This window comes from Felis catus, chromosome A3 (genome assembly GCF_018350175.1).
Source record: "Felis catus isolate Fca126 chromosome A3, F.catus_Fca126_mat1.0, whole genome shotgun sequence".
Lineage (NCBI taxonomy): Eukaryota > Metazoa > Chordata > Mammalia > Carnivora > Felidae > Felis > Felis catus.
In genome coordinates, this window is record NC_058370.1 from 85,595,542 (window position 1) to 85,610,695 (window position 15,154).

The window sequence follows — 15,154 nt, forward strand, 5'->3', positions numbered from 1 at the left end:
GCAGACCCTGAGCTGACAGCAGTGAGCCTGATGCAGGGCCCGAACTCACGAACCATGAGATCATGACCTGAGCCAAAGTCAGATGCTCAACCAACTGAGTCACCCAGGCGCCCCTTGATTTCCTTCTTCTATTATATTTATAAGAGTTTGTCCTATGTTATGAATAGTAACTTTTTGTATTTTATACTTATTCCAAATATTTTTTCAGGTTGTCATTTATACTTTAACCTTAAAAAAACCTAATAATAGCTAGTATTTAGTAAGCACTTAGTATGTACCAGACACTCATCTAAGAGCTGTACATAGTTTACTTCATTTACTTCTCATAACAAGTTTATGAAGTGGGGACTATTATTACCCTAGTACTATAAACAAGGAAACTGAGTTACAAAGAAGCCAAGTAACTTGCCCAATCACGTGGCCAGGAAATAGTGGAGCTAGAATTAGAGCTCAGGCAGCTGGGTCTAGTGCCAGCCATGGTGCATCTGCCATGCCGGGGCACCAGGCTGGCCAGCAAGGCAAGACCTAGTTCAGGGCTGACCCAAATGGGCTATGGACCTGGGGCAACTGAATGAGTAAGGCTACTTAGGACGAGTCTACTTGAAAGGAGTCTGCATATTAGGGCATCATTCATGGTTCCTTAGGTTATCATGAAAAGACTTTTTCAAATTAAATTTTAACGATGTAACAAAATGAGGAATTAAGACACGATGCAAATAGACTCTCCCCTCCCCCCAAGCAGAAGCGTTAAGGCAGCTGTCCCAGATGTTCTACTGAGGGACAGCTCTGATGATGTATCTTTCACCATGTACATCTGTCCCTTAGCCCCTGGAGAGATCGGAAAGTCCAACTTAGCAAATAAGGTTAGAGAAGGAGATAGGACAGGGTGAGAAGCTGATAATTAATCTTCCTCTTTCATTCCAGTTTTCAAACTGGCAGTGAGGGAAGACTGTCAACTAAAAAAAGAGTGTTTGGAGTATTTTATATTACACTGGACTAGACTTATATGATCACTAGACTGATTTAGATTTTTTTTTAAGCTAAGAGTTCTTGGGAAATATGTGGAAACTGACCAAGATTTCATCCAATGGGCTCAGAAAGAATGGATTGTCAGAGTGAGGAGCACTGAGAAAAAGTAGGGGCTTTGTGATTGCACCTGACTGGGTCCAGCTTCTTCATGAATGCGTTCCCTTTGCAGCATCAACTCTCTCCACATCTGCTGAATTTTCTGTTTACTTGTTGTCCTTAAAAAGAGGGATCTATATATTTCAAAGTTAAAGTTGGGTTAAATTCTGTTCCTGTTCATATTATTTGAACCCAAATAAAGGAAGTAGGGAAAATTTAGATTTAATATTATTTTGTTTTGAGAGACCATTGGAGATATGCAGCTATCTTTTTTGCTCACTCCAAAGTCAAATTTTCCTGGGATGAAAGGTACTATAAGAATGTTTCCAAGGTGTTGGTCAAATATGAGAATTAACAGGGGGACAAAATGAGATTTTTAAAAGTAATCTAGACACACATACATGAAAAAGATATGAAAAGAGGTTGTAATTATTTGGTCTGGAAATGGGACCTGACAGGGCAGAAGAGCATTTGCTTTAACTGGAAAGAGAAGGAAGACCTAAACAAGTCATTGATTCAGACAGTTCCCTCTGCTGACCACTAGGTGTTGCTAAGCAGGCATCATGACCTATGTAGTGGGCGGAGGAGAAGCAGGAAAGGCAGCGTCTAATCCATTCAGGGTACATTCAGCAGATCCAACAAATTTGGGGTGCTCTTGGTGGCAAGACATCTTTACTTAGTCCAGCACCTGGTACATGGCAAGCATTCAACACATATTTCTTGAAAAGAATTATTCAGAATGCAGAGGGTGCTTTTACATCGTGGGCATCCAAATAATATGACATTTCTGTGTAAGGGTTCTTCAAGACCTCTTGTCATATTGAGACAAAGGGAGAAACATTATAAATTAGAAGTCACTTGATGAATTAAACAAAAGGAGACCAATTTATCCATGGAATCAGACTTGGTAAATCGGTGAACTGTGACCATTGCCTGTACAAATACAGACTTAGCAAAATACTTGTTTAAGTGAAGACATGGCAAACCATGCCTTTATTTGTCTCTGTTTTACTCAGGTGCCATTGATTCTTCCACTCCTACTTCCCCCAATTTTTGAATATTTTCTTACTGATTTTGGTGCAATGAGAAACTGATGGCAAACCATCTATAATTCTACATAATCTGCATCAGCATAAAACTGAAAAATAGAGGAGCAATGACTGTAGGTTAGATATAGAGCTGGAAGGAAGAAGGAGAGTGCATCAGGAGGCTTTGAGAAAACCCCAAGTACAGATCTTCTTCTTCCTGTTCCTAATTTTCCTGGTTCCTCAGATGCCTTCTGTGGATATCGGTGGGTTTTGCCTGCCTAGGGACCTTTCATTCTTCTTCTGTTAACAGTGCCTCAATTCTACTTTGGGGGATGAGCCCCTGCCCCATTGGGCACTGTCCTGATGGGCTGTCAGTTCACAGGCTCCCCCTTCAGGTAGCAGAGAGGTAAGCAGTAAGCCAAGCTACACCAATCAAAGGCCCCATCTCTGGGAACTTGTAGAGCCTGAAAACCACTGGAATTCTTTTAGTTTCGTGTCTCAAAGAGGTGGTTCATTAGTTCTTGCTTTGTGGAACCCCATAGCTGTCCTGGTTTGTGTTTTTCCAAAGACCTAGTCTTCATTTTTTTCTTCAAGTCTGTGAGCCACCCTATATTCTTCCAGTAAATTAGCTGGAGTTGGTTTCTGTTGACTGCAGCCAAAGAATGGTGACTGGTGGAATGAAGAAAAGGAGCTAGTAAAAAAATGATTACTTCCATAACCTCCATTAAACTTATCATTGAAAAAGATCAGCCATAAGGTAATGGATACTCCCTGGAAATGAGGAATATAACGTTTATGGACACTTACTATGTTTCGGATACTTTTAAAAACACACATATTATCTTTTTATTTTTAATTAAAAAAAAAACTTTTAGGTAGTCTCTATACCCAATGTAGGGCTCGAACTCACAACCCTGAGATCAGGACTTGCATCTCTACTAACTAAGCCAGTCTGGTGCCCCACATATTATCTTACTTAATCTTCAGAATGACTCAATTGAATAGATGTTACTATCCCCATTTTATAGATGAGAGCACTGAGGCATAGAGTGATTGAATAGCCTGCCCGTTTTCACATGGTCAAATTAACATTCTTAAAGTTTGTTCTATGGAATACCAGTTTTTCTGAATTATATTAATTTCCTGGGGCTGCTTTAACAAAGTACCAAAAAGGGGGCTTAAAACAACCAAAATTTATTGTCTCACAGTTCGGAAGACTAGAAGTCTAAAATCAAGGTGTTGGTAGGACCATGCTCTCTATGACTACTCCAGAGTCCTTGCTTGCCTCTTCCAGCTTCTGGTGTTTTCCAGCAATCCTTGGCATTCCCTGCCTTGTAGATGAATCACTGCCGCTGCTGTCACATGGCTGTCTTCTCTCTGCGTGTCTCACTCTTCTTATAAGGACATTAGTCATATTGGATCAAGGGTCCACCTACTCCAGATTGCTTCATCGCACCTCATTACATCTATGTCCAAATAAGGTCACATTCTAAGGCACTATGGGTTAGGACATCTTTTGGGGCAACACAATTCAACCCATAACATGAATGGTAATACAAATTGTTCAAAAAGGGATTCTGTGGCCAAATAAGCTTGGGAAACACAGGATTGAATATCATTACAGTAGGACTCTCTGCTGTAGTACTTTGGGAGGGTCTTTAATTTATTCATCTGAAGGGGAGTCATAAAGCTGGGACTATCATGGACGATTTCTCATACGTTTGCTTGTGGACTTCCTTTGACATGCCTACTGTGGATTAGTGTTCTGCGTGACACCCAGTTCTCAGACCAGATGGGAGGCAGCAGACCTAGTGAGATCCCTCCCTACTTTTCTGGTTCCACCTCTTAACCTGCTGTGTGACCTTGAGACAACCACTTTCTTCTCTGAGCCTGAGTTTCCTTATATGTAAGAAAAGGACAATAATATCATTTCCCCAGGGGTTTCTTATAAGAACTAAACAAAATGAGGTTTTCTTGTTCATCTACCTCTTCCTTTCACCAATTTTTTTTCTCTTTAGAAGAATGGTTTTGTTTATGGTAACAAAAATTTACCTGGGGTAAATATTCAACCCAACTTCACTTTTAGTAAGTCTTCGATGTTAGCAAAGAATGGGTTATTTCTCTCTGCAGTTCCTCATTCTGGTCTTCCACCCCAGTGAGAGGAAGAGGATGTGATCATGCGATCGCCAGCAGATGGGAAATTGTGAAAGGGACCTCGCTCTAGAAAAGCAGCCCACAACTGCCTCAGCTCTCAGAAGAGGCTGAGCTTCTAACGACACTTGTCTGAGAGTGGATTCGGCTGTCTGTTTGTCCACCCGACATGGAGCCAAAGCGGATCAGGGAGGGCTACCTTGTGAAGAGGGTAAGCAGAAGTTCCACGTACAAGGGTATCCCTGAAAATAGCGTTGGGGATGATCGGTGTCCAGCTTTGGACTCTCCATCCCCAGTCACTTTAGGAACGGTTTATGCTGAACCTATTGGGCTGACATAGGAGAGCATCACAGCCTGTAGACCGTTGCAAGGGAAGCCAGCACATGTTCCACGGCATTCTGTTTCTTAAAGGTGAACTAATCTAGCTCAGGCATCAGCAGTTTGATCTTGTTTGTTCCAGTTTGCAGGATATGGGAGGTGGGGGCCTAAGCAAAACCTAAATAATGACTTAGAGCATTTTTTTTTTCATGAGCCACATGTGTATATTATGCTAGAAGACTCACCCTCTTCTCCTATGCAGGTTACTCAGAGACTATTCCTTTGTAACTTAAATCCTCCTCCTCCTCCTCCTCCTCCTCCTCCTCCTCCTCCTCCTCCTCCTCCTTCTCCTATTTATTTATTTACTTGTTTTTGGAGGAGAGGACAAAAGAAAAGGATTAAAAAGAAATGATATAATGACACAGTAATTGTTGCTTATTTCTTGGGCCATCTTCTTAGAATTGGTGCATAAAAAACCTTATCTTTTTTCTGAAAATGGGCTCAAATCTCTTCATTCATCATTCTGAATGTACTGCTAAGGTAGCAGGAAGTGATTTTAAAGACTAGGAAATAGGGATGAGTTTAATAAAAAATACTTAGTCTCTCTGGTATGGCATCGAGAAGTTGAATTTTGTTAGCACTGTTTTTCTCCTAATGTTGGGTGTATGTCGTGTCATTGTGTGAATTCACACACAGGGTGGGCTGGTATCCTGTGGGCAACACCTACATGAACAAATGCTCTCACAATGATCCAAGCAAGCTCAGTGTGTCAGAAGTGAACTGAATTAAGTACATTCTTTCAGAAGCCCAGCTCGTTAATCGAATGAGCACCTAAAGTGACTCTGTTTTAGGTCCTTCATTGGTTTAACATTTTAGCCTAAAATGTTCTACCTCGGAGGGGGTTAAGCAGCACACATTGCTGCCTGATTCCGTTTTGATTTAAAGCTAGAAGGGACTTCAGGTCACCTGGCTTCAATACCCCATTTCCAGAAGAGGAGACTGAGACCTGGAAGCCGGGTGACTACCCAAGGTCACATGGCTAAGACAGAGGTTGACACCAGAAACCCACTCTCTGACTTGGGTTTCTGACTCATTGTGCTGAACTCTGTCCAGTACACCAAGATTTTCCTAGAGTAAGTGTAACTTGAAATACGGTTTGTAATGCATTTGTGACAGTGAGAGTTATAAGTGGCTTCTGGAGAATAAAGGAGTCCACAGCTGATAGGCTCTTTAGCTAGCAGAACATCTCTAGCTACTTTGAAACATCCTCAGAAAAGACACACATTGACACACAGAGGTGTATGTGGATTCTTTGCAATAGGTGCCAACATTCTCTTTGAGAACCAGTAATAATGTGGACATTTCTATCCTGGTTGCTGGGGGTAGTATTCAGACAAGGGCAAGTGAATGGAAACATTTTGCAATGAAAATTGCTGTTATTAAGTTTGTATGTTCACATTTTAAACTCCACAAGGTACAAAAAATACAGAAGACTAAATTTCTAATAAGCGAGGCTGCTCCACTAGAAAATGGGGATGAAGGAGGTTTGTCGAGCTTACAGATTTATAGTAATAGTTTTCAGTCAGTGAGAGTAATGCTCTCAGATTATTGCCTATAAAAGCCAATCTAGAAAATGTCCCTAGAAAAAAGCATAGTCAAAATTCATATAGATATTTTCACAATTTCCATCTTCCACAATTTTCATGTCTACAATTTATATCTTCCATAATTTTTGCATTTTTCTCTGGGACCTTTTGAACAGTATTTGTGGTAAGATTCATTTATTTGTCATTTTAAAGACATGCTTGGTTCAGAAATGTTCCCTTTGTTGGCTGCAGAACTACACCTGAAGCCAGAATTTCCTATAAATGTTTTTAGACGTTAAATTTCTTCCAGTTACCTTACACATTTGGATTAAAAACTATATGTCAGGAACTTAGCACATAGTAGGTGCTATGTGTATGTGACCATGATTATTAATATCAGTATTGATATACACTTCAGTAAATAAAGGTCCTTTTCTAGATGCTAATGGGGATATGTACTGGTGCCTGGGTTGGTTGCCAAGTTAATAGTGAAGAAAGGACAATGGAAATCTTTCTCTGACAAGGCTGTTAGATGTCTTGACTATGGTTATTGATACCAAAGCACGACAAGCAATAACATATGAAGTCTCTCCATTTACTCCAGTTTAAGATATGTGGGTAGTAACAAAGAATATCTTTTTCCCTATGTCTTGTTTTGTGAAATAACTTTATTGGAGATAAGAAATTCGGGGTGGCAAAATACAACATTAGAAATGGTGGTTCAAGAATTTTGCCAAGTCCGAAATCTTGGGGTCAACAGTCAATGGCAATGACTATGAAATGTTCCTGAGTGGAGCCCAATGCAGGGCTTGAACTCACGACCCTGAGATCAAAACCTGAGCTGAGATCAAAAGTTGGACATTTAACCAACTGAAACACCCAGGCGCACCCCTGCTGTTCTTTTGTGGAAGATAGCTGCTCACATTTTACAATTCAGGTTTCCTCCTTTAACTCCTGCCTCAGTTCTTTATCATAGAAATGATAGTTATGTGAAGGAAGGAAAATACATGATTCTGGCACTTTGCAATCTTTTCATTCTAAATAAGACCTAGATTTGCTTGTCTCAGAGTCTTGCCACTTTTGACTTTAAGGAAAAAAAAAAAGAGCACGTGGAGCTGACCATATAGCAGCCAGCCACCCTACGAACATGAGCTCATTCAATCCCAACCACCCTCTGAGATAGTATCATTATCCCCATTTTACGGATGAAAAAACCAAGGCTCAGAGAGAATAAGTGACTTGCCCGCCGTCAAACAGCTGGTAAGAGGAATACCTGGGATTCAAATCCAGGCTTGTGTAACGGCAAAACCCAACATCTCATTGATCCCATGTAACAGTCTGAAGGCAGGCTTACCCAAGCCAGCAAAAGGGAGGTTAGATGAATTTGCCAGAGCTACAGTGGGGCCTGGACAAACTGTACTGTGGGCAAGATTGGGTTTAGTAACCTCAACCTTCCTTTCTCTCTGATTGGGGGTTAATTCCAGCCAATAAACCTAAATGTCACTGGATGTCCTTGAAAACATACTACTGATTTGGATATGTTTATAATCAATCATAGCTTTAAAAAAAGAGAGAGGAGAGATTTCCATGCAACGAATAACCTAGACTCCACTAAGTCATGTCCCAAATCAACCTCATTCCTAGAGGTTAATGGAGCAAACCACGCTGTCGACAGATCGACAATCAACTAGCAGACACTTCATGCAGTATGGCGGATCCCAAGAATGGCTTCGGGATGGGGTGGCCTGTGAGGCTGGGCGAAAGTGCAGGAATCAGAGCGGTGGGAAAGAGAAGGACGAGGGTGTTTGGGCAGGAAAGAAAAAGGCTGCAGAAAGCTGTGGTGGAAAGTTGAAAGACTCGGGTGCAAGAGAGAGCAGAAGGGTCAGGAGTCCCAGCCCAGGCATCCTTTTGTACAGCTACCTTGTCTTCTGGACACACTACTGTGAAATAATTCCCAGCAATTTTCATTTGTTGACTCACCTCCATCATAACAGCTAACACTTGTGCTCACTGTGCAGCAAAGACAGATGCAAGCACCAGATGTACTAATGCATGTAATCTTTATAACAACACTACAAAGTGGGCACAGCGATTATCCTTTCCTTTCAGATGAGGAAACTGAGGTACAAGAGAGGCAGAGGGCCTTGCCCAAGGTCACACAGCTATTATGTGGCAGAGCTGTTCTGAAGTCAGCAGTGTGGCCTCAGTGTCATGAAGAGCCATGCCTAACTATGTTTCTTGTAGCCCTCCTGTGCTCATTTTGCAGTGATGTTCTTCTCCAAAGCACTGTTGCTGGGATGGGTGGCGCCCAGGATAACTTTATACCAGAACGATTTCACAGTATTGTCTACAAACTGTGAAATCTGTCTATGTGGTTACCATTTTTTGAGCACCTACTACAAGCTAGCCGCTGTGCTAAGCCCTTTAAGTATATTATCTCATTTAATCTTTGCAACATGTCCGTTTTACAGATGAGGAGGCTAATGTCTAAGTAACTTGGCTAAAGCCACACATTCTGGGAGAGGTGAGGTTGAGATTTGAACCCAAATCCTTAGGACTCAAGAAATCTCTTTGTTGAGCACTTGGTGCCATTTCTATTTTGCTCACCCGATATGTTTTTATTGAGAAATTGTCCAACGCGGAAGGGTTTACTTATATAAAAAATATACTACTGAATAGTTTCCTTGCCTTCAAAGAATTTACATAGGTACAAAATGAAGGTTTATCTGGGATGTTATACAAGTGATTTCATGGATTAGTTTGGAAAACTAGATGATACAATTTATGATGTACCAGAAACGAGGACTTAATTTAATACAACAGCAACTTAAAATAACATGTCCCATGAGTGTGGGAGAATAGACGACACCTACTCACTCACAGTTCTGCTTTAGTTAGATACGCAGTTTTGCTCAAAACGTAATTTCCTTTGAATTCCAGCCACACGTCAACGTATGAAAAGAGAAGTCTGAGAGAAAGGAGAAGTTAAACGAGATGTTTGCACTCTGTGGGAGGTGTTTAGGAAGGGTTCTAAACACCAAATTCAGATTGCCCCAACCCTCAGCGATGAGTTGTGGCAATCTTCAGTGAAGCTACACAAAACAAAGTATGCCCCAGTTTGCGCACTGGTCATAGTGAACTGGAGCTGTCGTTCAAGGTCACTCTCTTCCCTGGGTAGACTGGGAACAGTTTGACAGCAGAGACTGCCTCCTGGTCAGTTTTATACCCCAACACTCAGGACAGTGTCTGAAACACAGGAGCTGTTTTATCATGATTTGTTGAATGAACATGTCCCAAAAAAGAAAGAAATTTCCTGGAAAAAGACATGTGGAAACTGAGAAATCAGGGCTCCGTATCATAGTAACTTTTGAAGTATTAGAAAAAATTTTCAATGGAGTATTCCTTTTTAGACGGTCATGTTAAATGTTTTTAAGATGTATTTATTTTTGGCTTGTAGGTAAGACCCAAGGTTTGGTAGGGCATCTGTAAATAGAAGACATAAGGGACAGAAGGGACACCAGGGTTTTTTGTTTTTGTTTTTGTTTTTGTTTTGGAATAGATGTGTAGAATCTGAGGGTTGAAAGGAATGCTTAAAAAAGTATTTCATTGAACTTTCCCATCTGTGGCTTGCATTCCTTTTACTAAACCACTAACAAGCATGTTGTAGTACTGCTTGTGATGGGAAACTCACTAATTAAAATTTCTCCCTGAAGGTATGCAGCAAACCATTTTTTTCTGAAACCTCCACCTACTGGGCCTCCAAACAGTCTATGATAATGTTTCACACCTTTCAGGACAGTCCTCATCTGCTCTGCCTGTCCCCTTTTGGGCTAAAACCTAGCATTTCCTCCAACAATTCCCCAAGAGAGAGATGCCAACAGGCCCCGATCATCTGCAGTTCAAGGTTTCCTGAACTCAAGGTCATTCTCCAGGTGCACCCATAAGCACAGAATTACAGGCAATAGGTAGTATTTACTGGGTGTTTACTGTGTTCTAGATCTTGCCCTAAGCAATTTACATGGAGTATTTTATAAAAACACAATAACACTAAGAAATAGATAGTAGCATTATCGCCATTAGCCAGATGTAGAAAATGAGGTTTAAAAACTTGCTCCAGGTTACATTACTAGAATGTGGCAGAGCCAGGATTTGAGCCTGGGCTATTCAGCTCCAGATCCATTGTCACCTACTGGTTATGCTCCATTTAAAGTTAGAGTATTACTTTCATCACTTTAGATCTTGTGCTTCTATTTATACAGCCTGCAATGACTTGAGTTTTTTTGGCAGCCTACATCAAACTGCTGACTCACAGAGCTCCTTTTTTTTTTTTTCCACATGCCTGTTTCCCCAAAATCTTCCCCAATACATTTTATACATCTTTAAAAAAAGTGACTAATAAAAAGATTGTATCTTTTTCAATTTTAATTTGTGTTTCTCTGAATTCTGTTGAAGCAGTACGTTTTTATGTTTATTCACCCCAGGCTTTTCTTCTTTTGAGAATTGCCTGTTTATATTGTTTGCCCATTTAAAAAAATTGGGAGGGTTTGTATATTTCTTATTGACTATAAAGGGCTTAAAACTATATTAAAAATATTAACCTTTAATTATATTATAATATATTATAAATAGCCATGCATTTATGTTTGCTTTTCAGTTGTTGCAGGTTTTTTTTTTTTTTTAATGTACAGAAGTTCAATTTTTTATATGGCCAAATGTCTTGTCTTTTAAGATTTCTTCTTTTGGTGTCATGCATTGTCAGACTCTTGTGCGCTAAACTATGCCAGTCCCATGATAATGAGCAGTTGTTCACTGGGAAATTTTAAATCTGACTCAGCATCTGAAACCAGCCCATTGTGATATGAAAGTTTAGGTTTTGGCCTATAATGGGAGAAAACAGACGTATGCCATACATATGTATGAAATCATAAAACGTATCTATTATACATCTATAAAATCATGATGTAATATGGTTTAGATGTTTTATGATTATTCATATATAACTATGATTGTGTAATATACATTATATTATATATTTATGATATATATTTATATATATATATTTGAGTTTATATATATGGCTAAGTAGCCTAAGCATTTTGATTTAGAGTCTAGAACTACAGTTATGCAAGAACCCAAAGGAAGATGGCACCTGAGGGAAAATGGAAAGAGCATAAAATTGAGAATTAGGAGACCTGGATTTAGTCCCAATTCTGCATTAACTGGTCAGGTGTAGTAGGCCCAGTCATTTAACTGGGCCTCAACATTCTTACCTGTATGATGAGCGCGTTGGTAGATGACTCTGACTGCCTCTCTGGCCTGGACGTTCCTATGATCACACTTCCAGGTGTGCTATTGAATGAGCACCAAGGTGCCTGGGGACAGAAGGAGTAAATGCAGGCGTGGCTGAAGAGAGATGCTGTCAGTGTAGTCCAGCGAGAAGCTGCAGTAATAGCTGAGAGGAGACAGATCACACACAATTTCATCACCCTCACCTAATTAATTGCTGCCAAGCCTGGAAGAAAGTTTCCACTTTTACAATGTTCAGATTTCTTTTGTTTCACAGAATATTGGCCTCCTCACTGTGCATAACGAGCCCAAATCCCAGATGACACATTCTCCTCTGAGGAAGCTGACAGAGTCCCTAAGGCTACATTTGAATTAGGAAAGCCCAAATTCATTTTGAACAGTTGGCTCTGGAGTACCTTTATTTTAATTCTCGACAGAAGGAATGCAATGCTGGCTGACCTCTCCCAGTTTATCCCAATTCCAAGGCCAAAAGCCCTGAAAGACTGGCCATTATTAGTCTTTGAGAGACCTGAGGTAGGATATAAAGTTTTGTACTTGAAAGGCATTTTCTCCTTAATCTAGCCCAGCTTCTTACTCCTAGCTCTGTGAATATATCTTTGATTACTTTTAGTTATTTTACTTTTTTATTAAATAGACTTCCCATATTTCTCTAAAAGTATATCCCAAATTAAAAACATTAAAAAAAAATTTGTTTTTGAGAGATACAGAGCGTGAGCATGGGAGGGGCAGAGAGACAGGGAGACAGAATCTGAAGGGGGCTCCAGGCTCTGAGCTGTCAGCACAGAGCCTGACACAGGGGGCTCGAACTCAAGAACTGTGAGATCATGACCTGAGCCCAAGTTGGACACTTAACTGGCTAAGCCACCCAGGTGCCCCCCCAATTTTAATATATATTAGTGTCATGGGTTGTTCATTTATTTATTAAGTTTTCTCAATTTTTGCAAAATTTTGAACCCACAGAGAAATAGGAAAAATAGGATTACCCATATGTTCTTTACCTAGATTTATCAACTGTTAACACAAGGGTGCTTTTGCTCTCTCTTCCCTGCTTCTGTATCTCTGTATAAATACAGACACACATTTTTATACTGAGATACTTGCAAATAAGTTGCAGACATCATGCTACTTCACACCTAAATATTTCAACATTTATCTTCTAAGAATTAGGACATTCTCCATAGTTTTCCATTATTAGATGCACCATTTTGCACTCCTGCCAGTCATGTATGGGAGTTCCAGTTACCATCCTTTCCAAATCTTGCCCTTCTCAATCTTTTTAATTTTAGATACACTCATGGGTGTGCAGAGGTATCTCATTTGCTTTTCACCTGCATTTCCCTAGTAAAAAATTATTTTGAGCACCTTTTCAGAGGCTTTTTGGATATCCTCTTTAATAAAATGCCTCTTTTAGTCCTTTGCCAATTAAAAAAAAACAGGTCATTTGTATTTTTTTACTGATTTATAGGAGGGGCTTTTTATAATGTGAATATGAGTTTCTCTTAAATAGATGTAAAACGGATAGGCATTTGATTGACATTATTTCATGTATCGGCATAGTGTCTGGCATTGCCCATTTTTTAAAAAGAGAAATAATCTAGTGTCAGTATGGACAGTTATTCTGCCTGTGCAGAAGAGAGATAGTGTGTTCTAATTAAAAAAAAATTTTTTTTTCAGTAACTAAAACAAAGGAAACACATGAACAAGCAAAATGATAGTCCCACAAGTATTTATCTTCATTGTATAAATAGTCTTCCTTTTGGGCAACTGGACCTTTATATAGAAGCTGTTAGTATTTTAAGATAAGCAGCAGGATCTGCTGGGAACTGGATGATAATTCTATTTTGTGGTGGTTATGACAAGGTGACACCATGGGTTCAAAGATGAGAGGCAAAGAACTTCTTCTTTTTTCCAAAGTCCTCCCAAAATACGGACAAGAAAGAGAGACTTTCTTGATGTAGGCAAAACGGTTGATTTATTGCTACAAGGGTGGTTGGCATTAACCCCAACATTTTAAATAAGGATTTTCCTAAGGCCACACTGACGTGGGTAGTCTCACTGTATTATAGATGATTTTGCAAGTGATTTTCATACAACTTATCTATGCTCATACACAAGGCTGCTCTCTGAGTTTCTTCTTGATGTTCATATTCAGATAAAATCTGATTAGACCAAAGGATGGCAGTAACCACAGCTAGCCAATACCATTTATGGCCTCCATGCCCATAGTCAAAACAGCTATTGGATTATGGTACCTTTCCAGTGAGTCTGGCCTCAGGCATCAGTTACTATTCAGTCTGAATTGATACTTGAGATAGAATCTATCTGCAGTCCCTAAGTGGAATGAACACAGTGGGCAGAGTTGGGAGCAGAAAATAAGGCTTTCTGTGGCTGAAATGCACAAGAAGGGAGTTAGAGAGCCATACCATATTCTCTTGGTAATGGGCCATGTGAAGCTTAAGGCCTGCGTTTGGAGGTATATACATTTTATCTTCAAAAAAAAATTTTTTTTAAAGTTTTCAGTGGAATGGCAGTCCCCTTCTCCCCTGAAGGCTGCTTTCCTACCAGCCTGGTTGTGTGACCAACGTGCATCACCTGAATCCACACTGGCCCAAACTAGGGTATTTACCAAGCTGTGCACCATCTATAGAACTATTTTAGAAGACATTGTGGCACAGCTCTTTTTGTTTCATTACAGGGAAGTGTGTTCAACACCTGGAAACCCATGTGGGTTGTATTGTTAGAAGATGGAATTGAATTCTATAAGAAGAAAAGTGACAACAGCCCCAAAGGAATGATCCCCCTGAAAGGAAGCACACTGACTAGTCCTTGTCAAGACTTTGGCAAAAGGATGGTGAGTCAACATTCCTAGCCACGATGAACACCTTGTAACACCTTGGTCTGACATTTGAGCCTGTGTGTAGCCTACAATGTGAATGGTGCTCCCTGGGTCTGTTCTTCTTACCAACACCCATACTCAGCCCTAGGCATTTGGGTTTCTGTTGGCCAAGCACTTCCAGAATGGGGTTGACTCAACTACTGTGCTTCTAAGGGAACTCAGACCTTTGAAAGGAATCACTCCTAATGGGATGTGTTTTGATTTTTAGTTTGTGTTTAAGATCACTACGACCAAACAGCAGGACCACTTCTTCCAGGCAGCCTTCCTGGAGGAGAGAGATGCTTGGGTTCGAGACATCAAGAAGGCCATTAAATGCATTGAAGGAGGTCAGAAGTTTGCAAGGAAATCTACCAGGAGGTCCATTCGACTGCCAGAAACCGTTGACTTAGGGTGATTTTCTTTGCTTCACTCTACCCTCGTGCCCCCTCGCTATGGAAATCTCACAACAGATCCTGCTCCAAGGCTTGCTTTGGAGGCTGTATCCACTCCTCCAAGTTGATGCTGGCACTTGGTGTACTGAGATGTTTACATGAGTCTGAAGGAGTGATCATAGATTCTCCAAGGCCTAGCAGCTGAGGAGAGGAGCCTAATGCAGTATAAATTCCCTCATTTTGTGCAACCTTGGTAGAAAGAGAGACAGAGAGATAGAGACAGAGAGAGAATGCATAATTGCATTTTTGAAGTAGCTATAATAAGTTAGTCTTGAAACAAAGGTTCAGGATCTCTAGATAGGCAGGAAAGGC

At 40.3% G+C, this 15,154-nt stretch overlaps 1 protein-coding gene and 1 long non-coding RNA gene across 2 annotated transcripts in view; one reads left to right on the forward strand and one right to left on the reverse strand.

Annotated features, from left to right (window-relative positions):
* Window positions 1–15,154, reverse strand: part of LOC102900365 — a 21,720-nt gene continuing 6,566 nt past the window's right edge. Inside the window, exons 2-3 of the long non-coding RNA XR_002154893.3 lie at window positions 11,479–11,660; window positions 1–2,822 (exon numbers count right to left, since the gene is read on the reverse strand). This is a non-coding gene — a long non-coding RNA (uncharacterized LOC102900365). The remainder of the gene's footprint in view (window positions 2,823–11,478; window positions 11,661–15,154) is intronic.
* The window catches only part of PLEK (pleckstrin), a 25,803-nt gene continuing 14,972 nt past the window's right edge, over window positions 4,324–15,154 (forward strand). The window contains exons 1-3 of the mRNA XM_003984073.6: window positions 4,324–4,515; window positions 14,211–14,366; window positions 14,620–14,801. Of these exons, the coding sequence (XP_003984122.1) occupies window positions 4,474–4,515; window positions 14,211–14,366; window positions 14,620–14,801 (380 nt within the window). The 5' untranslated portion in view covers window positions 4,324–4,473. The remainder of the gene's footprint in view (window positions 4,516–14,210; window positions 14,367–14,619; window positions 14,802–15,154) is intronic.